At 44.6% G+C, this 22,371-nt stretch overlaps 1 protein-coding gene across 1 annotated transcript in view; it reads right to left on the bottom strand.

The window, feature by feature from the left end:
* Positions 1 to 5,875: 5,875 nt before the first annotated feature.
* The window catches only part of LOC138789917 (cadherin-related family member 3-like), a 31,964-nt gene continuing 15,468 nt past the window's right edge, over positions 5,876 to 22,371 (bottom strand). Inside the window, exons 10-19 of the mRNA XM_069968786.1 lie at positions 21,798 to 21,888; positions 19,531 to 19,629; positions 18,697 to 18,926; positions 12,274 to 12,445; positions 10,568 to 10,812; positions 9,623 to 9,816; positions 9,525 to 9,544; positions 9,192 to 9,223; positions 7,159 to 7,207; positions 5,876 to 6,317 (exon numbers count right to left, since the gene is read on the bottom strand). Coding sequence (XP_069824887.1) covers positions 6,160 to 6,317; positions 7,159 to 7,207; positions 9,192 to 9,223; positions 9,525 to 9,544; positions 9,623 to 9,816; positions 10,568 to 10,812; positions 12,274 to 12,445; positions 18,697 to 18,926; positions 19,531 to 19,629; positions 21,798 to 21,888 — 1,290 coding nt within the window. The 3' untranslated portion in view covers positions 5,876 to 6,159. The remainder of the gene's footprint in view (positions 6,318 to 7,158; positions 7,208 to 9,191; positions 9,224 to 9,524; positions 9,545 to 9,622; positions 9,817 to 10,567; positions 10,813 to 12,273; positions 12,446 to 18,696; positions 18,927 to 19,530; positions 19,630 to 21,797; positions 21,889 to 22,371) is intronic.

The following is a 22,371-nucleotide window of genomic DNA, read 5'->3' as shown; positions in this document are numbered from 1 at the left end:
AGTTACTCTGGCAGCACTTTTTTACCGCTCGTGGACCCCAGCTGCCCTTCAATTTCTGCTGGCTTCCTTTGTCGTCACAACCTGGTGGGAACTCCCCAGTCAGCTAATGAGTGACTGATGTCCAGCCTTAGTCACTGACTGGCTGAGTGGACATTCCTCAGCCAGTTTGTAACATTGTATGAGGAGGCCAGAGGGGGCCCATAATTAGGTTGACATGATCTGCCCTCAGTAAAGTCATGCTGGTTTGGATCCATCAAGTTCATGATTTTTAGGTCATCCATTATTATCTTTTTGAGAACCTTTTCCATCAATTATACTAATATTTATGTAAAGATAAATACCCTTCTTGTGGATGGGTATAACCAGGGCCGTTTCTAGGCACGGGCGGGCCGGGCCAGGCATGGGGCGCTGACAGCTAAGGGGGTGCCCACCGGCGCCCGACACCGCCCAGCTCCTGCCCTGACCAAGTAATTGGCGCCCCCTCCGCCTCCCCTCCAGACCTCACTGATGTCCTCTAAGCTGCCGGCGCCCCCTCCCCCTCCGGACCTCACTGATGATCTCCTGTAAGCTGCCGGCGCCAGCCCCCTCTCCCCCTGTGCGGATCTCATTGCATCTCTGTGAGACAGATCCTCCAGCAGGCCAGTGATGACGTCATCGGGACTGCTAGAGGATCCATGCGGCAGCTGACAGGCTGGAGAGGAGAGGAGAGAAGAGAGGAGAGGAGAGGAAGACCGGGGCCAGGATTAGGTTAGTATATTGGTTTGTTTTGTTTTGTTTTCTCTTACTATGGGGGTAATGCAGGGTGTCCCCCAATACTGTGCTTCTGTCCCCATATTCTATACTATACCCAGAGAGATATCACTGTGTTATCTGTGGTGTTACATAGGACTGCTGGTGACAGCTACTACATTATCTGTACTCAGAGATATCACTGTGTAATCTGTGGTGTTACATGGGACTGCAGGTCTCAGGGAGTTCAGCTCTGCTACATCTGCCACCCTGTAGTATATCTCTATCTCCTAAAAATGTGGAGTGGCTTGTGCACAGACGTGACCCAGGGCCGTGACCCAGGGGTAGTGTGTCTGTTCGAATGGTGGCCAAGTGGGGTAGTGTGTGTGTGGGGGGGGGAGGGGTTCGTCAGGTGGGATAGTGTGTGTAGGGGGATCAGGTGGGATAGTGTGTGTAGGGGGTCAGGTGGCATAGTGTGTGTAGGGGGGTCAGGTGGGATAGTGTGTGTAGGGGGGGTCAGGTGGCATAGTGTGTGTAGGGGGGGGGGTCAGGTGGCATAGTGTGTGTAGGGGGGTCAGGTGGCATAGTGTGTGTAGGGGGGGTCAGGTGGGATAGTGTGTGTGTAGGAGGGGTCAGGTGGGATAGTGTGTGTAGGGGGTCAGGTGGGATAGTGTGTGTAGGGGGGTCAGGTGGGATAGTGTGTGTTGGGGGGTCAGGTGGGATAGTGTGTGTAGGGGGTCAGGTGGGATAGTGTGTGTAGGGGGGGTCAGGTGGGATAGTGTGTGCAGGGGGGTCAGGTGGGATAGTGTGTGTAGGGGGGGGTCAGGTAGGATAGTGTGTGTAGGGGGGGTCAGGTTGGATAGTGTGTGTAGGGGGGGTCAGGTGGGATAGTGTGTGTAGGGGGGGTCAGGTGGGATAGTGTGTGTAGGGGGGGTCAGGTGGGATAGTGTGTGTGTAGGGGGGTCAGGTGGGATAGTGTGTGTTGGGGGGTCAGGTGGGATAGTGTGTGTAGGGGGTCAGGTGGGATAGTGTGTGTAGGGGGGGTCAGGTGGGATAGTGTGTGTAGGGGGGTCAGGTGGGATAGTGTGTGTAGGGGGGGTCAGGTGGGATAGTGTGTGTAGGGGGGGGTCAGGTGGGATAGTGTGTGTAGGGGGGTCAGGTGGGATAGTGTGTGTAGGGGGGGTCAGGTGGGATAGTGTGTGTAGGGGGTCAGGTGGGATAGTGTGTGTAGGGGGGGTCAGGTGGGATAGTGTGTGTAGGGGGGGTCAGGTGGGATAGTGTGTGTAGGGGGGTCAGGTGGGATAGTGTGTGTAGGGGGGGTCAGGTGGGATAGTGTGTGTAGGGGGGGGTCAGGTGGGATAGTGTGTGTAGGGGGGTCAGGTGGGATAGTGTGTGTAGGGGGGGTCAGGTGGGATAGTGTGTGTAGGGGGGGTCAGGTGGGATAGTGTGTGTAGGGGGGGTCAGGTGGGATAGTGTGTGTGTAGGGGGGTCAGGTGGGATAGTGTGTGTTGGGGGGTCAGGTGGGATAGTGTGTGTAGGGGGTCAGGTGGGATAGTGTGTGTAGGGGGGGTCAGGTGGGATAGTGTGTGTAGGGGGGTCAGGTGGGATAGTGTGTGTAGGGGGGGTCAGGTGGGATAGTGTGTGTAGGGGGGGGGGGTCAGGTGGGATAGTGTGTGTAGGGGGGTCAGGTGGGATAGTGTGTGTAGGGGAGGTCAGGTGGGATAGTGTGTGTAGGGGGTCAGGTGGGATAGTGTGTGTAGGGGGGGTCAGGTGGGATAGTGTGTGTAGGGGGGGTCAGGTGGGATAGTGTGTGTAGGGGGGGTCAGGTGGGATAGTGTGTGTAGGGGGGTCAGGTGGGATAGTGTGTGTAGGGGGGGTCAGGTGGGATAGTGTGTGTAGGGGGGGTCAGGTGGGATAGTGTGTGTGTAGGGGGGTCAGGTGGGATAGTGTGTGTTGGGGGGGTCAGGTGGGATAGTGTGTGTAGGGGGTCAGGTGGGATAGTGTGTGTAGGGGGGGTCAGGTGGGATAGTGTGTGTAGGGGGGTCAGGTGGGATAGTGTGTGTAGGGGGGGTCAGGTGGGATAGTGTGTGTAGGGGGGGTCAGGTGGGATAGTGTGTGTAGGGGGGTCAGGTGGGATAGTGTGTGTAGGGGGGTCAGGTGGGATAGTGTGTGTAGGGGGGTCAGGTGGGATAGTGTGTGTGTAGGGGGGTCAGGTGGGATAGTGTGTGTAGGGGGGTCAGGTGGGATAGTGTATGTAGGGGGGGGTCAGGTGGGATAGTGTATGTAGGGGGGGTCAGTTGGGATAGTGTGTGTAGGGGGGTCAGGTGGGATAGTGTATGTAGGGGGGGTCAGGTGGGATAGTGTGTGTAGGGGGGGGTCAGGTGGGATAGTGTATGTAGGGGGGGTCAGTTGGGATAGTGTGTGTAGGGGGGTCAGGTGGGATAGTGTATGTAGGGGGGGGGTCAGGTGGGATAGTGTATGTAGCGGGGGTCAGTTGGGATAGTGTGTGTAGGGGGGTCAGGTGGGATAGTGTGTGTAGGGGGGGGTCAGGTGGGATAGTGTATGTAGGGGGGGACAGGTGGGATAGTGTGTAGGGGCTTAGGTTGGATAATGTGTATAGGGGGGTTAGGTGGGGGTAGTGTGTGTGTGGGGGGGGGGGTTATTGCAGGTAGAGGGGGGAACACACACAGCAGGAGACATTATTACTATATGGAGGGTACAGCAGTAAGCATTATTACTATATTCTTCCCAGTAGCCTGAGTAACCTCCCCTTCCTTCCCCAGGGCTGACCGAGGGGGGGGGGGCGCTTTTATCAATATTCGCCCTGTTGTCAAAATGACCTAGAAACTGCCCTGGGTATAACATTGGCCATTCTCCGATCCTTACGAACATCTCCTGTAGGGAGGATCCGTCAGGAGGGCAGCAATCACAGATCAGAGTTATTTAAGAACCCTGGGGTGGAAAGCAAGTTCATCTGAAACACTGGGGCTGGGGCTGAACCCATACAACTGGAGGCAATGATATTTCCAGCCATATTGTGATTGTGAAAGCCTCCTGAAAACACTGAGCAGAAAAAGTAGCTATTCAGATGGTCGGCAAGATGAGCAAAGGATTTTTTCCCCTTCATAGCATAGTTGACCTTTTTTTTTCTTCTTCTTTTATACACCTCTCTGTCAGCTATATTTCTAGTCTCTTTGTACCTCTTATAGGCTGACTTTTTTTTCTTTTACTCCTGCAAATCATTAAGATTTTTACTTTTGCTAATTTGTCATTCATATAATGTTGCCTGTAGGATGGCTTTTTTTATTACTGCCCACTGAACGCTCACTCCTGATGTTTACTCCCACACTTTTATTCATTATTCAAAGACTTCTCCATTTCCTTGAAGTTTGTCTTTCTAGAATTCACTTTGGCTATAGTATTGCAGGTTATAGTTTGGGATTATGGTCGAAATTGGAGCTATTTCTAGAATCAAAAAGCAGACTTGCAGCAAAATATTTCATATCCCGAATAATTCTAACCTTCTTCCCCCTTTGGGCATACTGGATCCCAAAAGATGGACATGAGTTATATATATATCAAAGAAAAAAATACTGGAAGGAATGTGAATATATTATTGTCTTCTATTAAGAGATCTGTGAATTATTTACATCAGCACATCCATGTCCCTGGTGTAAAGAGAGTGGAAGGATCTGTTCTCAGATACAAATGTATCTTTAATACGACAAAGAAAACGAATTAAGAGATGGCCAGAAAGTGTGAAGTATATTGTAACTTAGGAACACAAGGTGGCAAAATATTAAAGTGTTTAGGTGTAAAATCAACAGATCTGACAAAGTGACCGTATACTCTCATATCACCCGGTCCCATGTGCCATATGAGCTTGTACTGAAGTCAAGGTAAATCTATCAAGAGCTCCTTAAGCCTACTGTAAGGGTTTATTAGAATTTCGTAGGGTTGAAAGTATTGTGGTTCCAGCACTCCAAAATGTATTAAAAATAATAGAAAAACTTTATTAAATCATCATGTTAAAATTGGATAATACAAGCCATGCTTTTAGAAAAGATCGACGCGTTTCGCGCATGCGCGCTTAGTCATGATCTAGTGGTTAATATACGAACACATGTTTAAAAGCAAGTTACAGCCAATGGGAGTATTCACAATGCAAGTGTTGCAAATGAAGTGGGTAAGTGCAATTAGCGATTAGACTGTGGGTTTGCACTGCATCTGCGATCTGCAATCTAGTGGTCTATTCACATTAACATGTAGGGCCTAGGTTACATATTGCATTAAACCCAATGTGAACATGTACCCGCGGATGCAAGATTTGAAGGAAACAGAGAGTGTATTATATAGGCAATAGGCTATAATTTTATAATATGGCAATATACTTTCAATAATTGATTATTCCGAGGCAGAGATGCTTCAAAACTACAATTCCCAGCATGCCTGTACAGCCTTTGGCTATCCAAGCATGATGAGAATTTGCAATGGCTGGGGAGCTGAAAGTTCCCCCATCCCTGTTCTAAGGGGTTATCCCATATTTGGGGCATGATCTTTCCAGGTTTAAGTGTCATTATGATAATGTCATACTAATATGAAAGGAACTTGGCACAATAAGAATCATGTCATAGAGCAGAAGGAGCTGAGCAGATTAATATATATCTTTATAGGAAAAGATTCAGTATAACTTGTAATGTATTGATTGAAATCTCTGATGTTTTCATGCTAAAGAGTCTAGTCCATTGATTGACTCCACCCACTGGACTCCTTCAATCAACAAGTTACAACTTATACTGAATCTTTTCCTATAAGGATTTATATCAACCTGCTCAGCTCTCCCTGCTCTACAACATGGTGGTGATAGATTATATAGCATTGGCCTGGTGATAGATTGCCTTTAAAGCTAAATCCATGTAAAAAAAAAAAAAAGGGATGGGGAACCTTACACCCTCCAGCTGTTGCAAAACTAAAATTCCCATCATGCCTGGATGGCCAAATCTTTAGCCTTAGCTTTGGCTGTCCAGGCATGAGGGAAATTGTAGTTTTGCAACAGCTGGAGGGTTCCCTATCCCTGATGTAGAGTAATGATTTAGGTTGTTGCCCTAGCCTTGATCTGGGCCAAGTGTATTAATGGCACCATCTACTTCCTGTATCCAGGCCCCACTGGCCTCCTTCCCCCTACTATGTCCCTGTGCTGAAGGTCTGCATGGATAATAAATGGGTCTAGCAGTTTTTGATACAATATATGCACCATGTCCATCCTATTATTTTTCTGCCCATTTTAATTCACAATTACTTTACACATAAATTATATAGAGAAAATAGATCTAAAAAGGACAAGTGCAAAAATCCCACAATGCAGCAAAGTGGAATCTGTTTTCGTAAATCATTGCACAGAAGTGATCTTCAAGTCAAGCCTGGATTTCCTTACATATTCTTGATAACAGGAATAATTGGAGGATTAGGAGGCAGGGTTTCAGATACTGTGGAAATATCCGTTAGTTTTATGTTCTCCTCATTGGCTTGAATAGACTTCCACCTCCTAGCTCCTGATTTGGTGTTATATTCATATGTGTTCCCGGTGACTGCCAAAAAAGCATAGATAATGGTGTAACTTAATGTCACTAGTATAGAAGCAGGTATTCAGCTTAAAGGGGTTGTGTAGCGAAAATCTTTTTCTTTCAAATCAACTGGTGCCAGAAAGTTATATAGATTTGTAATTTACTTCTATTAAAAAATCTCAATTCTTCCTTTACTTATTAGCTCCTGTATGTCATGCAGGAAATGTTTTATTTTCAGTCTGACACAGTGCTCTCTGCTGACATCTCTGGCTGAGACAGGAACTCTCTCTGTTTTCTATGAATCCCTATTGAAAACCTCTCCTGATCTGGACAGTTCCAGTCTCGGCCAGAGATGGCAGCAGAGAGCACTGTGTCAGACTGAAAATAAAACAACATTTCCTGCATGACATATAGTAGCTAATAAGTATGGGGAGACTTGAGATTTTTTTAATAGAATTAAATTACAAATCTATATAACTTTCTGGCACTCGTTGATTTGAAAGAAAAAGTTTTTTGCTGGACAACCTATTTAAGGACTAAACTTCTGGCTTGAATCATATGAGCTTTTAATGACATGACTGCAAAATGGCTCATAAACCCCTTACATATCTCTGTGGTGCGTTAAAATATTAGGAAATGGTCAGTCTGTCTTATGGAATAGGATGTACAGGATTGTTTCTTATAGAAACAGTGCCAGATCATGGGATGTATCTGGTATGATATCTAAACAGAACTGAAATTAGGGTGGTTGACCTGCAATACCACAGACAACCTGTAGGCAGGAGAGGTGCTGTCCTCAAAAGAAAACAGCCATGTTTTTCTACTAAGAATCATTTTATATGTAAAAAGAAACTCAAGAATTAACCTGGATCCACAGCCTCTCCATCGAAGACAGTTTCAAAAGTTGTTGTTTCCTTAAATTAATTAAAAGAAAGAAGATGAAATGAAGTAAATCAATACAATCTAATTAAACTACTGTGATACGTCTGGTGTAATGTGGTTAATGATGGTGAAGATACATAGCAACCAACAACCACACAAAGCCCTTAAAACTCCCTCAAAAGCAGTAGCACTATCTAATTGTTTGGGCTATGTTCACACTTTGTAAGACACCGGACACGGAATGGCCGGTGTCAGATAAGATCATTATGGCTGAAACTGCAGTACCGGCCGGATGATCTTTACTGCCGCTGAATGCAGATGCGGGTGCATCCGTGCGTGCCTGCATCCGAATTCCCGCTGCTTACAATGGAAGGTGCGCCCGGAGCCACGCGCTCCATTGTGGGAACTGACAGGGTTTTCTGCAGCCGCTATTCAATGAATAGCGGCCGCAGAAAACTGACATGTCAGTTGTTACAACATCCGTGATTACTACAGACCCTAAGTAGTGTGAACATGGCCTTAACTGAAACAATCATTCATTGGATAAAATATGACAGCAAACATTTTAGTCAAATGATGGCAGATTGTTATTATCTAAAAAGAATTGGACCACGTTTAAAATCTTCACCCAGTATTGAGACAAAGATATTTTATTTGAAGAAGATCTTTCGTCCATGAGCAATCTTTTGGGAAATAGAATTCTCAGAATATTCTCAGATCGTTCATCTTTTGGAGTCTTCTTGGTTGAACCCAGGGTCGCAACTAGAAGAGGCTGGGTCCCATAGCAAACTTTTGATTGGGCCTTTCCATTCGCATCCCCCAATCCCCCTCGACTAAGTCGTCAGGTGTATTACTAAACTAATGCTGCATTTACACGGAACGATTATCGTGCAAATTCGCACGATAACGATCAAATTCGAACGATAATCGTACGTGTAAGTGCAGCGAACGATCAAACGACGAACGAGAAATCGTTCATTTTGATCTTACAACATGTTCTAAATTCGTCGTTCGCAAAAATATCGCTGATCGTTCCGTGTAAACAGTCGCTCCCCGATTTAACCAATGTGTGAGATAGGCTTAAGCGATCGCAAAACAATCGCGAAACGATACCAAAACGAACTTTCATACGATATATTGTACCATCTAAACGCTGACCGTTATGAAAAAAAAATTGTTACTCCAGCATCGTTAATCGTACGATCGGGCCAATTATGTTACATGGTTATGATTAACATAACAGGCTCTTGTGGCCGGAAGCAGAATGCTGCCTGCAGCCAAATGAGTGACTGGTAGGGCCGGGAGCCATTGGCTCCTGACCCTGTCATTCACAACTCTGCAATTAGCTGCGGGTGCTTATCAGGAGCGCTCGCAGTGAAAGTGCTGGATCTGGACATTTGCAGCACCCGAAAGGCCCGCTCAGCCATCGGGTGCTGCAATTGATATCAGCTCAGGGGGTCTGGTCCATTACAGGATTGGTTACTGGGCCCCTGAGGCAGTGGGCCCCGTTGAAGCCATATCGGCTAGTTCCGCTCCTGGTTGAACATTTTTCTGGGTTACAACTAATATCTGCAAACCAAACTCCAATCCTATCTCCCCAGAGGGGTGGAGCTCTCTAGTCAGTCTGTGAACATCTAGACTAAATTGTTAGGTCCTGTACCAAGCAATAGGTCTAGTCATTTTATAGTATCCAGCAACACCTGCTACAAGCAAGTAACCCAAGGCTTGGATGCCAAAAAAATAAATAAATCAGCATTCTCTTTAAGTTGCTGCCTTTGCCATCTAGGATGTGAAGATGTTCATCAAGGCACTGTGAGGTGTCTAGGAGGTTTAACCAAAGAACGTTTTCCTCATCAGGAAGAAAAATTGGCATGGTGGGAGAGGGAAAACTGTACAAAGGCTTCCAGTTTGAGTTAGTGTCTAGTGGTTTAGACATTGCAAACATCTTGAAGCATACCCATATGGCAATACGAGATAAATAAAGTAAAATCCAGAAGAGCATAAAATACTACTCACTGTTATAACTTCCACCTTCTCTTTTTTCGTTCCTAATCATTGTAAGAGAAAGAGAACAAAAAAAAAAGTTCAAAACAGGCTTAAAGGGGTTATCCAGCCCTACCAAAACATGGCCACTTTTTTCCAGAGGTAGCCCCACTCTTGTCTCCAGCTTGGGCGGGGTGTTGCTGCTCAGTTCCATTGAAGTGAATGGAGCTCATTTGCAAATGGCACCTGAACTGGAGACAAGAGTTGTGTTGTCTCTAAAAGAAAGTGGCCATGTTTTTGTAGCACTGGATAACCACTTTAAAACCACTGACTATGAATGTGAATTGTAGACGAATAGGCACTTACCTGCTTTGTAAGTCTTGACTCTGTCAGGAATGAACATGGAAATGTTAGTTGTTACTCCAGTTTCCAGCAAACACAGGGTACATATGGTTGGCCCTTACCTCTTTTTGGAAACCTTGTTTCTTGCCTTTTCACAAAGAGCTTTCACGTTGCCATATTTCCATATCAGGTGGCATGCCCATGCAAGAAGAGCGGCCAGGAACAGCGCCATGAGGGTAAAAAGAAAGGGCACATACCAGGCAGAAGGATCGAAAGTATTTACATTCTTGTGTACTATTGTTAGTCCTTTTCTTTTCTGTACAAAAAAAGAAGAAAACAAACTTTACACATGAAAAAGTTTCTGATACTATGATAGGAAGACCTACCTATCAGGCCATGAATGGGCAGCCCTTACATTATTGATTTTTCTTTAATACTGGTCATACACATAAGGCTGCTATCAGGACATCTTTAAGTACCCCATAAACATACACATTCAAAGCTGACAAAAAGGGAGGGCATAAGCATCGGTAAATTACCACTGGTAGCACTTATCTTGTGGGGGAAATCCAATAAGATAATCCTTCTATTCCTGATAAAACAATAGATATAGTATTAGGCCATGTTTACACTTTGCAAGAGAGCGGCCATTCTGTGACACGCTGTCTGTGAAGTTCACCCTGGCCAGTACTTCTTTGGAATTGGAATGCGAGCACATTCTGGTGTGCCCGCGTTCCAATCAACCATAGAAGACAATGTAAAGAACGGCTGGAGCTTTACTTTACATTGTCAGCACAGTCGATTTTGTGTGGCCGCTATTCAATGAATAGCAGCAGCACAAAATTGACATGTCAGTTTTTTGTGTGGCTGCATGGAATCCCAGCCGGAGTGTATACAGTGTGTATAGACTCCAGCTGGAAACCTGCAACAAAGGCCGTTGTTTAATAAAAATATACATTGTGTGAACATGGCCTTACTGCTACCATATAATTTATAAAGTCTTTTATATAATTTTCATGGTCAGCTTTACAGCTAATAAGTAACAAGGGGTCTCATGTGTCACATACATAAAAGTCAGTTGTGGGTGGAGGTGGCGTATTTGTTCGGACCACATTTATCATTATCATAGTTGTCCCCGTCCTTGGCAGTTGAACTCGGCCGGTCCTCACATTGTCATCAATTATATGGACCACCAGGTTATATCTCTTCTGTCTGTCGGCGCCATTGTCAAAATCAAAAGGGGTTTTCACAATAAGTTTAGGATTATGAGAGCCATGGGTGGGATCAAAGGCAAAGTGGTTATTAATGTTTCCTGGAAAGAGAGCAGAGTCATTAATATTAATAAAGACATTAATTCCAGATCTGTGAGAGCTTCTCTGTAATAAATGAAGCACAGTTACCAAGCCGATATATACAAACTGTCCTACATTTTATAAAAGGCAATTTATATATCACATAAGCCATGAATGACAGCCTGCTCTGCAAAACTGTTACCCCCAGAGCAATAACATTCCTTAAAGGGGTTATCCAGCACTACAAAAACATGGCCACTTTCTTCCAGAGACAGCCCCACTCTTGTCTCCAGCTTGGGTGGGCTTTTGCTGCTCAGTTCCATTGAAGTGAATGGAGCTTAATTGCAAACCCCACCTGAACTGGAGATAAGAGTCGTGTTGTCTTTGAAAGAAAGTGGCCATTTTTTTTGTAGCACTGGATAACCCCTTCAACTGGGCAAAATTTTGCTCACTGTTGCAGCTGTTTTGCTTCACTGTTGCATTGAAATCCGGACGATTATCGCTCCCTGGAATAGAGAGAACGATCAGCTGACGATCGGCTGATTGTCATTTAGGTTCAGACCTAAAATCGTCCGCCACCAGCGCATCTCTACGGTGGAATAGCGATGCGCGGCCAGTGATTGGCTGAGCGGTCTGTCAGTTCAGACAGCCCCGCTCCAAAGCTGCTGCGCGCGGGACCCCGAGAGAAGCAGAAGACCTGCAGCCCGCACAGGTAATGTATGGTGCAAGGGCTGCAAGGACATTGGTAACAATGTCCCTGCAGCCCTCGCTTAACAATCATCGGGGCCGTGAAATAGGCCCAGTAAACGAGCGCCGATCTAGCAGATCGTTTACATCGTTGATCGGGCCCCCATCGGCCTGTGGAATAGGACCCTTACAACCAGCACCAAAGCACATGCTCCCAGCGGCACTCCTAGGTGACCCAAAATACTGACCCTAACTGTGTTCGATTCATACCACACTGTCTTGTATTCACACTCCCTGAGCCCGATTTCCACCTTTTTGAAACTAAGTTCTCGCCCATCTGATTTACCAAGCAGTGCACATAGTCAAATAATAAGTAATATACTTATATCTTAGGAAACGAGGGGCATAGTAACAAAATAAAAACAGTGTTGGAATGAGAGCACTCAGGGCTATTAAATATCTTTTATACAAGCTACATGACCTCTTTTAGATTGAAGGTCCAAGATCAAAATCTTCAGCAATGTGATGTTCACACATTTATGTATGACATATCATTTCTCCTCTGCAAGTGGCAGTCAGGCTTGCAGATTATTGTCATGACCATGATCAGTAATATGTATCTTGCCTGTAGACACCCTTACATATATTTCAGGTTTTCCTGACTATTGACTTAATCTGATTTAAAGCTGTAACTATATCGATACTAGTCAGTGATACCAGCAGAAATTGATCATAATGTCCGTGTAGTGTAAAATATAACCTTACATAGCAGAAAGTTTTTCCGTTTTTTTTACCTGAAGCAATTTCAAATCGCATGTCTGTATTTTCAGAGTCCCGATCTTTGCAGCTGAGCCTGAAGTTGTTGATGTTTATCCCTGCTGTGATATTGTCATAGATGATGGCAGTGTACCTGGATGGTCTACACACAGGGGCCTCATCGTTCTCTTCTATTATATTAACAGTGACCTTGCAGAAACAATGCAAACATACAGGATTACTGTCTAGAATAACTGCAGCAGTTTATAACTTTATTTGGGAACGCTGAGGGACAACTTAAGTCGCTGTTTTCCATGGTGGACAGCCAATGGCTTCCTGTTTTGTTACTTTAGAGGAAGCTATAGAGGTCCACGGGACCTAAATACTATATGGGCTTACAGTGTGGTGGTACAGAGAGAGCCTAACCACTTTATGTGCGCACATCAAAGACCAAACTACTGTATGAGGGTACAGAGGAGCCTAACTACTATATGGGGCCACAGATAGGGACAAACTACTATAGGGAGGCACAGATTGGACAAAAAGTAGGGAATATTATTGTGTAGGGCAGATGGGGAGTTTGTATAGAACAAGGAGCCTAATTTGTTAGTCTGGAAGATTTTGCAGAGAAATGTCATGGCTGGGATACATCTTTTATGATGGTTATGGGTGGATGGAGAAGAAATGGAAAAGTAAACAACTCACATCAAAGAAGATGTCCCCTCTAGTGATGAGCGAATAGTAAGATATTCGAATATTCGATATTCGTACGAATATCCAGCGAATATTCGAATATTCGATCGAATATTCGATCCCATTAAAGTCTATGGGAACAAGTATTCGATTAGTGAAAAATATCTATTTGACCATTTGGAAGGTAAAACTGGAAGCTGGGGGATTTAAATGCTTATCGAATAATTATCGAATTTCCGCGGGATATTCGTATGGATATCGAATATTCGAATATCTCCCTATTCGATCGAATATCTATTCGATCGAACAATATTCGCTCATCACTAGTCCCCTCTAGTAACTGGATGTAACTGGGTGTAATCGCTTATATGGTCTGCAGAGTATATCTCTAGAGTATTTAAAAGGAATCTGATGCGTTTGCTGATGGCCATTTGCAAAGTTATAAAATTGCATTTTTCCTCAGAAGCTAAAGTGCCACAGCTTACTGCCTGTAATATTTTCCATGGATTCTGAAGTGCCCCACCTGTCTGCAGCTATGTACTTGGTAGGGACCTGACAATTTCCCTTTAAAATTTCTACTACTATAGGGTCAGTGTATGGGGGTAATATGTTTTTTTAACTATTACAAGTAGGTATCAGTCAGTCATTATGTGGTGGTAATGGTAGTGTAAATAGTGTAACAGTATTATCTGGTAGCAGTATTTTAATCAGTTACCATGTGGTTATGGTGTGGAGGTATTATTTGTAATGTCTTGGGATTTGTTATGTAAGAGTATGGTGATTTTTATTCTTTGTAAATTGGTATTATTTGGTGACTGTATGCCTATTATTTAGAGGAGGGATCCTGTCACCCTGGCTCGAATGGAGTTTACGTTGGGCATGCACACATCTGTTTCATTCAAACAATGACAGCCAAGCACATTAAGTACAGTGCTTGGCTATCTCTTAGTGCTCACCATGCAGATAGATGTTGAGTATTGTTGGTGGGAAAACATGTATCAGCACAGAATGTTGAACTGAAAAACCACATGTTCAGTATGGGTTGTTCTACCAGTGGATATCCTGAGTGTCTGACAAGTAATCAGACTTAGGGCGGGTTCACACTACGGAATTCTCGCGGACACTGTCCGCGGAATTCCGTCAGCTGTCGGCCCGCACGGGCACGCGCTTTTCCGCCGCCTCCATAGACACCATTCTATGGGCCGGCGTATTCCGCGATCTGCTGAAAGAAGTGACATGACACTTCTTTCAGCGTATAGCGGAATACGCCGGCCCATAGAATGGTGTCTAAGGGGCCGGCGGAAAGGCGCCCAGATGTGCGGGCGGACAGCTGACGGAATTCCGCGGACAGTGTCCACGAGAATTCCGTAGTGTGAACCCGCCCTTACAGCTCAGCAACATTGCATGTGGCTCTTACACCTGGTTATGCAGTGTGCACCTGATTCAGCTTATTGATTCATGAGGCAGCACTCGGTGCTGAACTAACAAATGAAATATAACTTACTGCCGAGACGGGAAATCTATAAATCGAAATTCAAACTGCAATTACTACCATGGAGCCATCGTCATAGCAACCGCAGCAAAATGCCATATTAGCGGTGAGAATAACATGAGCTAACAAATGCTGGTGGTAGTGATGTGTCATGTAACAAGGCGCTACCGAGAAATTCAAAGCCTTTATATAATGGAGTCTCTGGCCTTGTATCAGTTCTGCTAATTTGTAGGAAGTGTACACATAAAGTCTCCATATACTGGCCCACTGCTACAAGAATGCGTAACGCTGCCTACAATAGACAATCTTTTTCGTGAGACGGATCCACTAAAAATAAAGTTATCACAGGTCCCAATGCTGTGACCCTCAGCAATTTAGTCTTAGTCTGCTGAGGGTGTACAATACAGTGGAGTAACAGGCAGATATAAATATATAGAAAAAGACCGCCAAATCACATGGGCGGGGCCAGTGATGACGTCATAGAGTAAACACAAAAGAAAACATCAATGAAGTAGGAGGGGGCAAAACATAATAAACAATAATACGTAAATGGGACAGGAATAGTATATAGTAAGGTACAATATCATAATAGATGTATACAAAACACAGGCATACGATGTAGCTAGTATAGGAGCACTAATGAGGAGCTCGCCGATCGCCGCAATAGTCCCATTGAAGTCCGTGATCGGAGGGGATCGCAGCGGTACTATCAGTAACTAAAGGCACCCATCGGCGCATGCGCAATGGTGCGCGGATCGGGCCGCTGTGACAGTAAGCCGCCGGGCTGAAGATGAGGAGCATGATATTGTCCAGAAGGCCTGAAGGTGATATTGGGCAAAGATCATGGTCATATGGGATGGGGATGTCAGGGCAGCATATTATGTTAGAGTCCAGTGATAAAGTTCATGTATGCTCAGGACAGATGAGAGTCCAGTGATAAAGTTCATGTATGCTCAGGACAGATGAGAGTCCAGTGATAAAGTTCATGTATGCTCCGGACAGATGGGTGTGCTCTTGGATCAGTAATGGTACAAATCTCAAAAAACTATTACAAAAACCAGAGGCATACTGGATACATACGCTACAAACTCTGACACCAAGGCGATTGAACAGATAATATGAACTGTCCAGCATCATCTCTTGAGTATATTCCCCTCCCCCCCCCCCCCCCCCCCCGGGGTTCCCTTTTAACTCCTGTCTGACCGCTTTCTCCTTGCCTTGTAGGCACTGTAAGCATCTTGAGACTCCCTCCTCCTACTAGTCATTACGCGCTAGACATGTACCAGGTAGGATAGATTTACCTATTACTCTTTTGTGTGGGTCATATATCTTAGTTCACTAGTACCTATTTCTGCGAGGTTCAATTGCCTACTTACTTGTATATATTTGTATATATGAATATATTTACTGTCTGTTTCTTTGTATACTGTTTCTATGTTTTTGCTCATATGTCACGCCTTACCCTCCAGCCTAAGGTGGTTCCACCACTCCCCACCCATCTACCCCTGTTTACCCCTATGTACCATTACTGATCCAAGAGCACACCCATCTGTCCTGAGCATACATGAACTTTATCACTGGACTCTCATCTGTCCTGAGCATACATGAACTTTATCACTGGACTCTCATCTGTCCGGAGCATACATGAACTTTATCACTGGACTCTCATCTGTCCGGAGCATACATGAACTTTATCACTGGACTCTCATCTGTCTGGAGCATACATGAACTTTATCACTGGACTCTCATCTGTCCGGAGCATACATGAACTTTATCACTGGACTCTCATCTGTCCTGAGCATACATGAACTTTATCACTGGACTCTCATCTGTCCGGAGCATACATGAACTTTATCACTGGACTCTCATCTGTCCGGAGCATACATGAACTTTATCACTGGACTCTCATCTGTCCTGAGCATACATGAACTTTATCACTGGACTCTCATCTGTCCGGAGCATACATGAACTTTATCACTGGACTCTCATCTGTCTGGAGCATACATGAACTTTATCACTGGACTCTCATCTGTCCGGAGCATACATGAACTTTATCATTGGACTCTAACAGAATATGCTGCCGTGACATCCCCCATCCCATATGACCATGATCTTTGCCCAATATCACCTTCAGGCCTTCTGACATCTCTTCTGGACACTATCATGCTCCTCATCTTCAGTCCGGCGGCTAACTGTCACAGCGGCCCGATCCACGCACCATTGCACATACGCCGACAGGCGCCTTCAGTTACTGATAGTACCGCTGCAGTACGGCTCTTCATCACGGACTTCAATGGGACTATTGCGGCGATCGTCGAGCTCCTCATTAGTGCTCCTATACTAGCTACATCGTATGCCTGTGTTTTGTGTACATCTATTATGTTATTGTACCTTACTATATACTATTCCTGTTCCATTGACATACTATTGTTTATTATGATTTGCCCCCTCCTACTTCATTGATGTTTTCTTTTGTGTTTACTCTATGACGTCATCATGCTGGCCCATCTGCCTGTTACTCCATTGTATTGTACACTCTCAGCTGATGAAGGCCATGCTTGGCCGAAACGCTTCCTACTTGTACCTGATGCTTTGTGCACTACAATAAATTAGCAACATTATCTGGTGAGTGCTGGGTCCTTTCTACTACTATACTCGGTTATCCACTGCCTCGAGCATCACCGCTGCGGAAGTGCCATCCCCAACACATCCTTAGTCTGCTGAGGGGCCTGGCAGGAGATATTAACTACAGCACCCCATCAGTATAAATAGAGTATAAAATTGTTCATTTATTACATTATAATATACATTTGTCACAAAGTTCTAAATCAAGACAACTTATTGAAATAAAAGTCAAACTATGACTGTTATTTTTATTTCTTCTGTACAAGCTGTGTTATAGCTGGGAACAGGAATTATGAGCTATTTTCTAATATGGTTACCCAGAATTAGCAGATTTCTCTTCTCTTTCAGTGGCAGTTTTAAATGTACCCTGGGAAGCTGGGCCCTGTGTTGTTCACCCAAATTGGGCCCCCTCCCCCCCAGGCTGTGACCTGACTGACGCTGTACCCTAGAGTGACAAGCTTTGCGTCAGTGCGCCTGTGCCAATTCACTTGCAATGGTGAATGCACAAGATTTTTATGGTGAAAGGGACCTTTTATGGATAAATCACTTAAGCGTTTGTTTAGCGACCGACAGGTAATAAATTTTTCTTTTAAACAATAGGCGTACAGATGAGAAGATGAAGTAATACAAAATGTCGCTAGTGCAATCGTAAATATGATCATAATTGTGTTCGTAAATACACCGTGAATGATCGTTATTGCATTCTTACAAGTATAATGTGAACAATGAGTGTTTACACTGAAAGACCTGAGAACAATTAAAGATGTTGACGCCGGTAGATTATTGCGCAAATTAGAAGGATTTAACAATTTTTGCATGATAATTGGCCCGTGTAAAAGGAAGGAAGCAGGACAGCTCGGTGGCTAGCTCTGTTAGCACTGCAGCAAAACTCTTTCCTTGTTTGCGTGGGTTTCCACCAGGTACCCGAAACATACAAATAGGTGCCCCCCCCTTTCCCCACATCAGACTCTGTAAGAGGCAAAATAAACACACATGAGAGCCAGAGACTGCAAAACTACAACTCCCATCAAGAACTGCCATCAGGACATGATCGTGGTTGTAGTTCTGCAACACCTGGCGAGCCACAGGCTCTCCATCATGGACTGTAAATAGGCAATTATTGGGATTGTAGTTCTGCCACCTGGAAAGCACAACCCTTATTAGTCTGCCCCCCTTCCTTCTGGTAATTTTACCTCTCCAGGTTCCTACTGTGCTCTGGTGCTGACATCACACAAAAGTGTCGGGTGGCAGGACAGGGTGCACAAGGCTTCACTCCTCCTGCCACTTGGCTATTCAATTGTATTAGTTATGTGCTAATACAGTTGGATAGAAGGCGAGAGCTGCATACAGTCATTACCACAGCTGATGCAGGAGAACTGCCCTGCAGTGCCACACACCACTCATGGGTCCACCAGAGGATAAGTGATGTGCTGCACTGAAGTGCCAATTGACAGCAGTGTATGATGATGTGGATGGTTTGGACAGCCATGGGCCCAGCTGGAGCCTCGAGCCATAGGAGGGCTGCCCATACCGCCCACATTATAGTACACTCCTGCTCTCTTTGGTCTATGGCAGCTTGGGAGTGAATGTAGATATATGATATCAATTTCCCATATTAGGCTCCCAATAATACAATTATCACTTTACTTACTGTTGTAAGAGCAGTTTGAGGGTTAACAGTGTCACAGTCCATGGCCTCAACACCCAAAGTATATGACTTTTTGAATTCAAAATCCAGCTGAGTCACAAGTTCTATGATTCCTGAAGTGGGGTTTATCCAGAATCTACTAACAACGTCAGTGTTTCCGTCTCGTATCCTATATGTTATGCAGCTTGGAACATCTTTATCTGTAGCAGTTACTTGACCCACTACAGTTCCACCTGTAAATAGCATTGGCTTAGGTTATTAGTACATTTTCACTTCATTTATGCAAATTTCTCATACTATGGGTTACACCAGTGCTTCTCAATTCCAGTCCTCAGGCCTCACCAACAGGTCATGTTTTGAGGATATCCCATACAAAGAACACCTGTGATAATACCTGATGCACTGACAATAATTATATCACCTGTGATAATACCTGATGCACTGAGTATAATTATATCACCTGTGAAATACTAAGAAAATCCTCAAAACATGACCTGTTAGTGAGGCCTGAGGACTGGAATTGAGAAGCACTGGGTAACACTGTATCAATGAGGTTTATCAGGTCACATGACATGTTATGCCCTTTACGAAGGTTTGTTTGGCTTGTTCTGTATTACTAAAAATGGATGTAAACATTATGCAACCAAAAACATTGTACATGATTTCTCTTAGAGTTTGATGTTATTCTCAGTGATCAATGTATTCCAATGTAAATTATCAAGTGATTTTCGATACAATCTATTCATGTGTATCTGAAGTTATTACAATAGTGAAATCCAAGTTTTATTGAATAATCACAGCCAATGTACATAATGCCTTAATAAATTAACCACATACCTTCAGATGTCTCCCGCACAGTGAAGTTATAGGGTGTTGAATCGAATTGTGGATCGTAATTGTTGACCGGAGTCACAGACACGATAATAGTTGTAGTCACTGAAAGAAAGAAGAAGTATTTTATGTGTTGTTAATTATAGTCTGCTAAAGGCTGAGTGACATTCTAAAGGCAACAATTCATTGAATAGCGGCCTCAGAAAACCCTGTCAGTGCACACTATGGAGCATGCGGCTCCAGCCGCACGCTCCATAGTGTGCAGTGGGGAGTTCTGATGCAGGCGTGTACGGATACACCCGTATCAGAACTCAGCAGCGCTAGAGATCATCCGTACTGCAGAACCGGCCTGGATGATCTTTTCTGACCAGGTCACGGAACAGCCAGTCTCATACTATGTGTGAACATAGCCTTAGAAAGTAAACAGCCAGTCAATCGGGCCAGTACATAGATAAAATGGGATCAGTCCATTTACAATAGGTGATGTTTAGAGCTCCCCTCCCTGGACAGTAAGCTCTGCACAAGTCTAGGATCCTGCCTAGAAAACTATCCCATAAAAGTTAGCGAGTCAGCTCAAATCTATTATTTCTGATGTAAATGGGGCTTACTTTAAAGCAGGGGTGGGGAGACATCCCGATGCGACAGGCAGCTCTGTTGTAATGTGCACTGCTCTGGTGGGCCCGGAGCCAGCACGCAGAACATCCCCCTGTGTCTGTAAATGTGACCGCCGCCATACACAGGAGGGTGTTGTGCGCGCAGGCTCCTTCCCCACCAGAGTAGCGCACGTCTTCTTTCTCCTGCGGGCCATCGCACACCACCTGCAGGAGAAGACTGGCACAGACTAGAGAAGAGAGAGGACAGGACCTTGGCAGCATGGGAGTGGAGGAAAGGTGAGTTGAATGTTTATTTTTTTATTTGGTACAGACACTGGGGGTCAACTAGACTACCAGGGACATCACTGGGGGTTTTTCTAGGACTACCAGGGGCATCACTGGGGGGCTTAACTAGACTACCAGGGGCATCACTTGGGGTTAACATCAGCTACCAGGGGCATCACTGGGGCTTAACATCAGCTACCAGGGGCATCACTGGGGGTTAACATCAGCTACCAGGGGCATCACTAAGGATTCACATCAGGTACTAGGAGCATCACAGAAGGTTAAATAGCAGGGGAACAATACTTTGCCTTGCCCTGGGTGCTGCCAACCCACGCTTCTAACTGCCGCTCACAGTATGCGGCCCTCAAATGATTTTATTAATGCCCGAATGGCCCTCGACAGGGAAAAGGTTCCCCACCCCTGCTTTAAAGCATATATATAAATACTGTGAAGAACACTCAAGTGATATAACTGCCTCCATATTAATGTACATGAAATTAGATTATTATTATTTTTTATAAAACACAGGAAAATAGAATGGGATCAGAAATAACTAACGTTTCAGTGTCTGGCTCTAGTCAATAAAAAAAAAATCTAGCTGACACATTCCCTGTAATGCATGAATGCATCAGGCCCATTGGAGTCTAATTCCCATTATTTAGCAGCTCTCCATTCTGGCACATACAGAGGGTGCAAAATTAAGGGACTCCTTCCCTCCATAAGGTCATGTGACAGGGTATGCAGACAAGTTCTGTCTTCCTGACACAACCCCCTAATATAGATACATGGGAAGACAGAGAGATAGGTGCTGTACTTGAGATGGGTGATATTACTCTAGTCAGCAGTATCAAAGGTGTCCATCAAAGCAATGCAAAATATTCCCTAGCCAGGCATCAGGCATGACTCAGACAGATATTGATCACAGAAAACATATGTACAAAATCCCATCAGTAACCAACATTGATCAAAAAGCAGGAATTCTACTGTATACATGTTCATGTCTAGAAATAAAAACAGTTCTCCCATCACAAGTAATAAAACATTGAATTAAGGCTGCCATGTTTACAGCAAACAGGTTTCAGATGGGGCCCTGAATAACGTCCAGGAGTGACGTAGAGGAAACGGGGGTGGTTCTGCAGGCAAGATGTGATTTAAAATGCGTCAATGCACGTCCAATATGTGACAAACTCGTAAAGGCCCTTTTACACAGGCTGATTGCTGGTAACTAGAAAGCTGATAATCTGCCTGTGTAAAAGTGGCAGCGATCAGCTGAGCAGCGGGAAACATACGATCCTCAGCTGATCTCATCTTTTGGGCAGACTTTAATATCTATCGCTATCATGATAGGAATAGATTTAATTGGCCTCACGAACAAAACAGCAATAATGGTAATACCAGTGTGTGAGGTGTCTGGTGAGTCCGATACCGATAACATCATCTCATAGGTGGTGACTGGATCTGTATCATATACCAGATAATCGTTTACCTAGTCATTAATTGAAGCAAGAAGAAAAATGATTTATATACACAAAATATACAACAGACTTAAAGGGGTTATCCAGGCTTGAAAAAATCAGGCCACTTTCTTCCAGAAACTGCACCACTCTTGTCCTCGGTTTGGATATGGTTTTGTAGCTCAGTTCCACTGAAGTGAATGGAGCTGGCTTGCAGTACCCCATACAACCTGAGGACAGGGGTGGTGCTGCTTTGTTTTCTAATACTGGATAATCTCTTTAACCAGTGATTGCTAAGGTTATATGCTCCACAGCACATATATATGCAAATTGCTGTGTTTTACAGTTCTTAAAGGTGTTATCCAGCGCTACAAAAACATGGCCACTTTCCCCCCTACTGTTGTCTCCAGTTCAGGTGCGGTTTGTAATTAAGCTCCATTTACTTCAATGGACCTGAGTTTCAAAACCCCACCCAAACTGGAGACAACAGTAGAGGGAAAGTGGCCATGTTTTTG

The sequence above is a fragment of the Dendropsophus ebraccatus genome, chromosome 4, assembly GCF_027789765.1.
Source record: "Dendropsophus ebraccatus isolate aDenEbr1 chromosome 4, aDenEbr1.pat, whole genome shotgun sequence".
Classification (NCBI taxonomy): Eukaryota; Metazoa; Chordata; class Amphibia; order Anura; family Hylidae; genus Dendropsophus; species Dendropsophus ebraccatus.
This window is presented reverse-complemented; position numbering and strand designations above follow the sequence as displayed.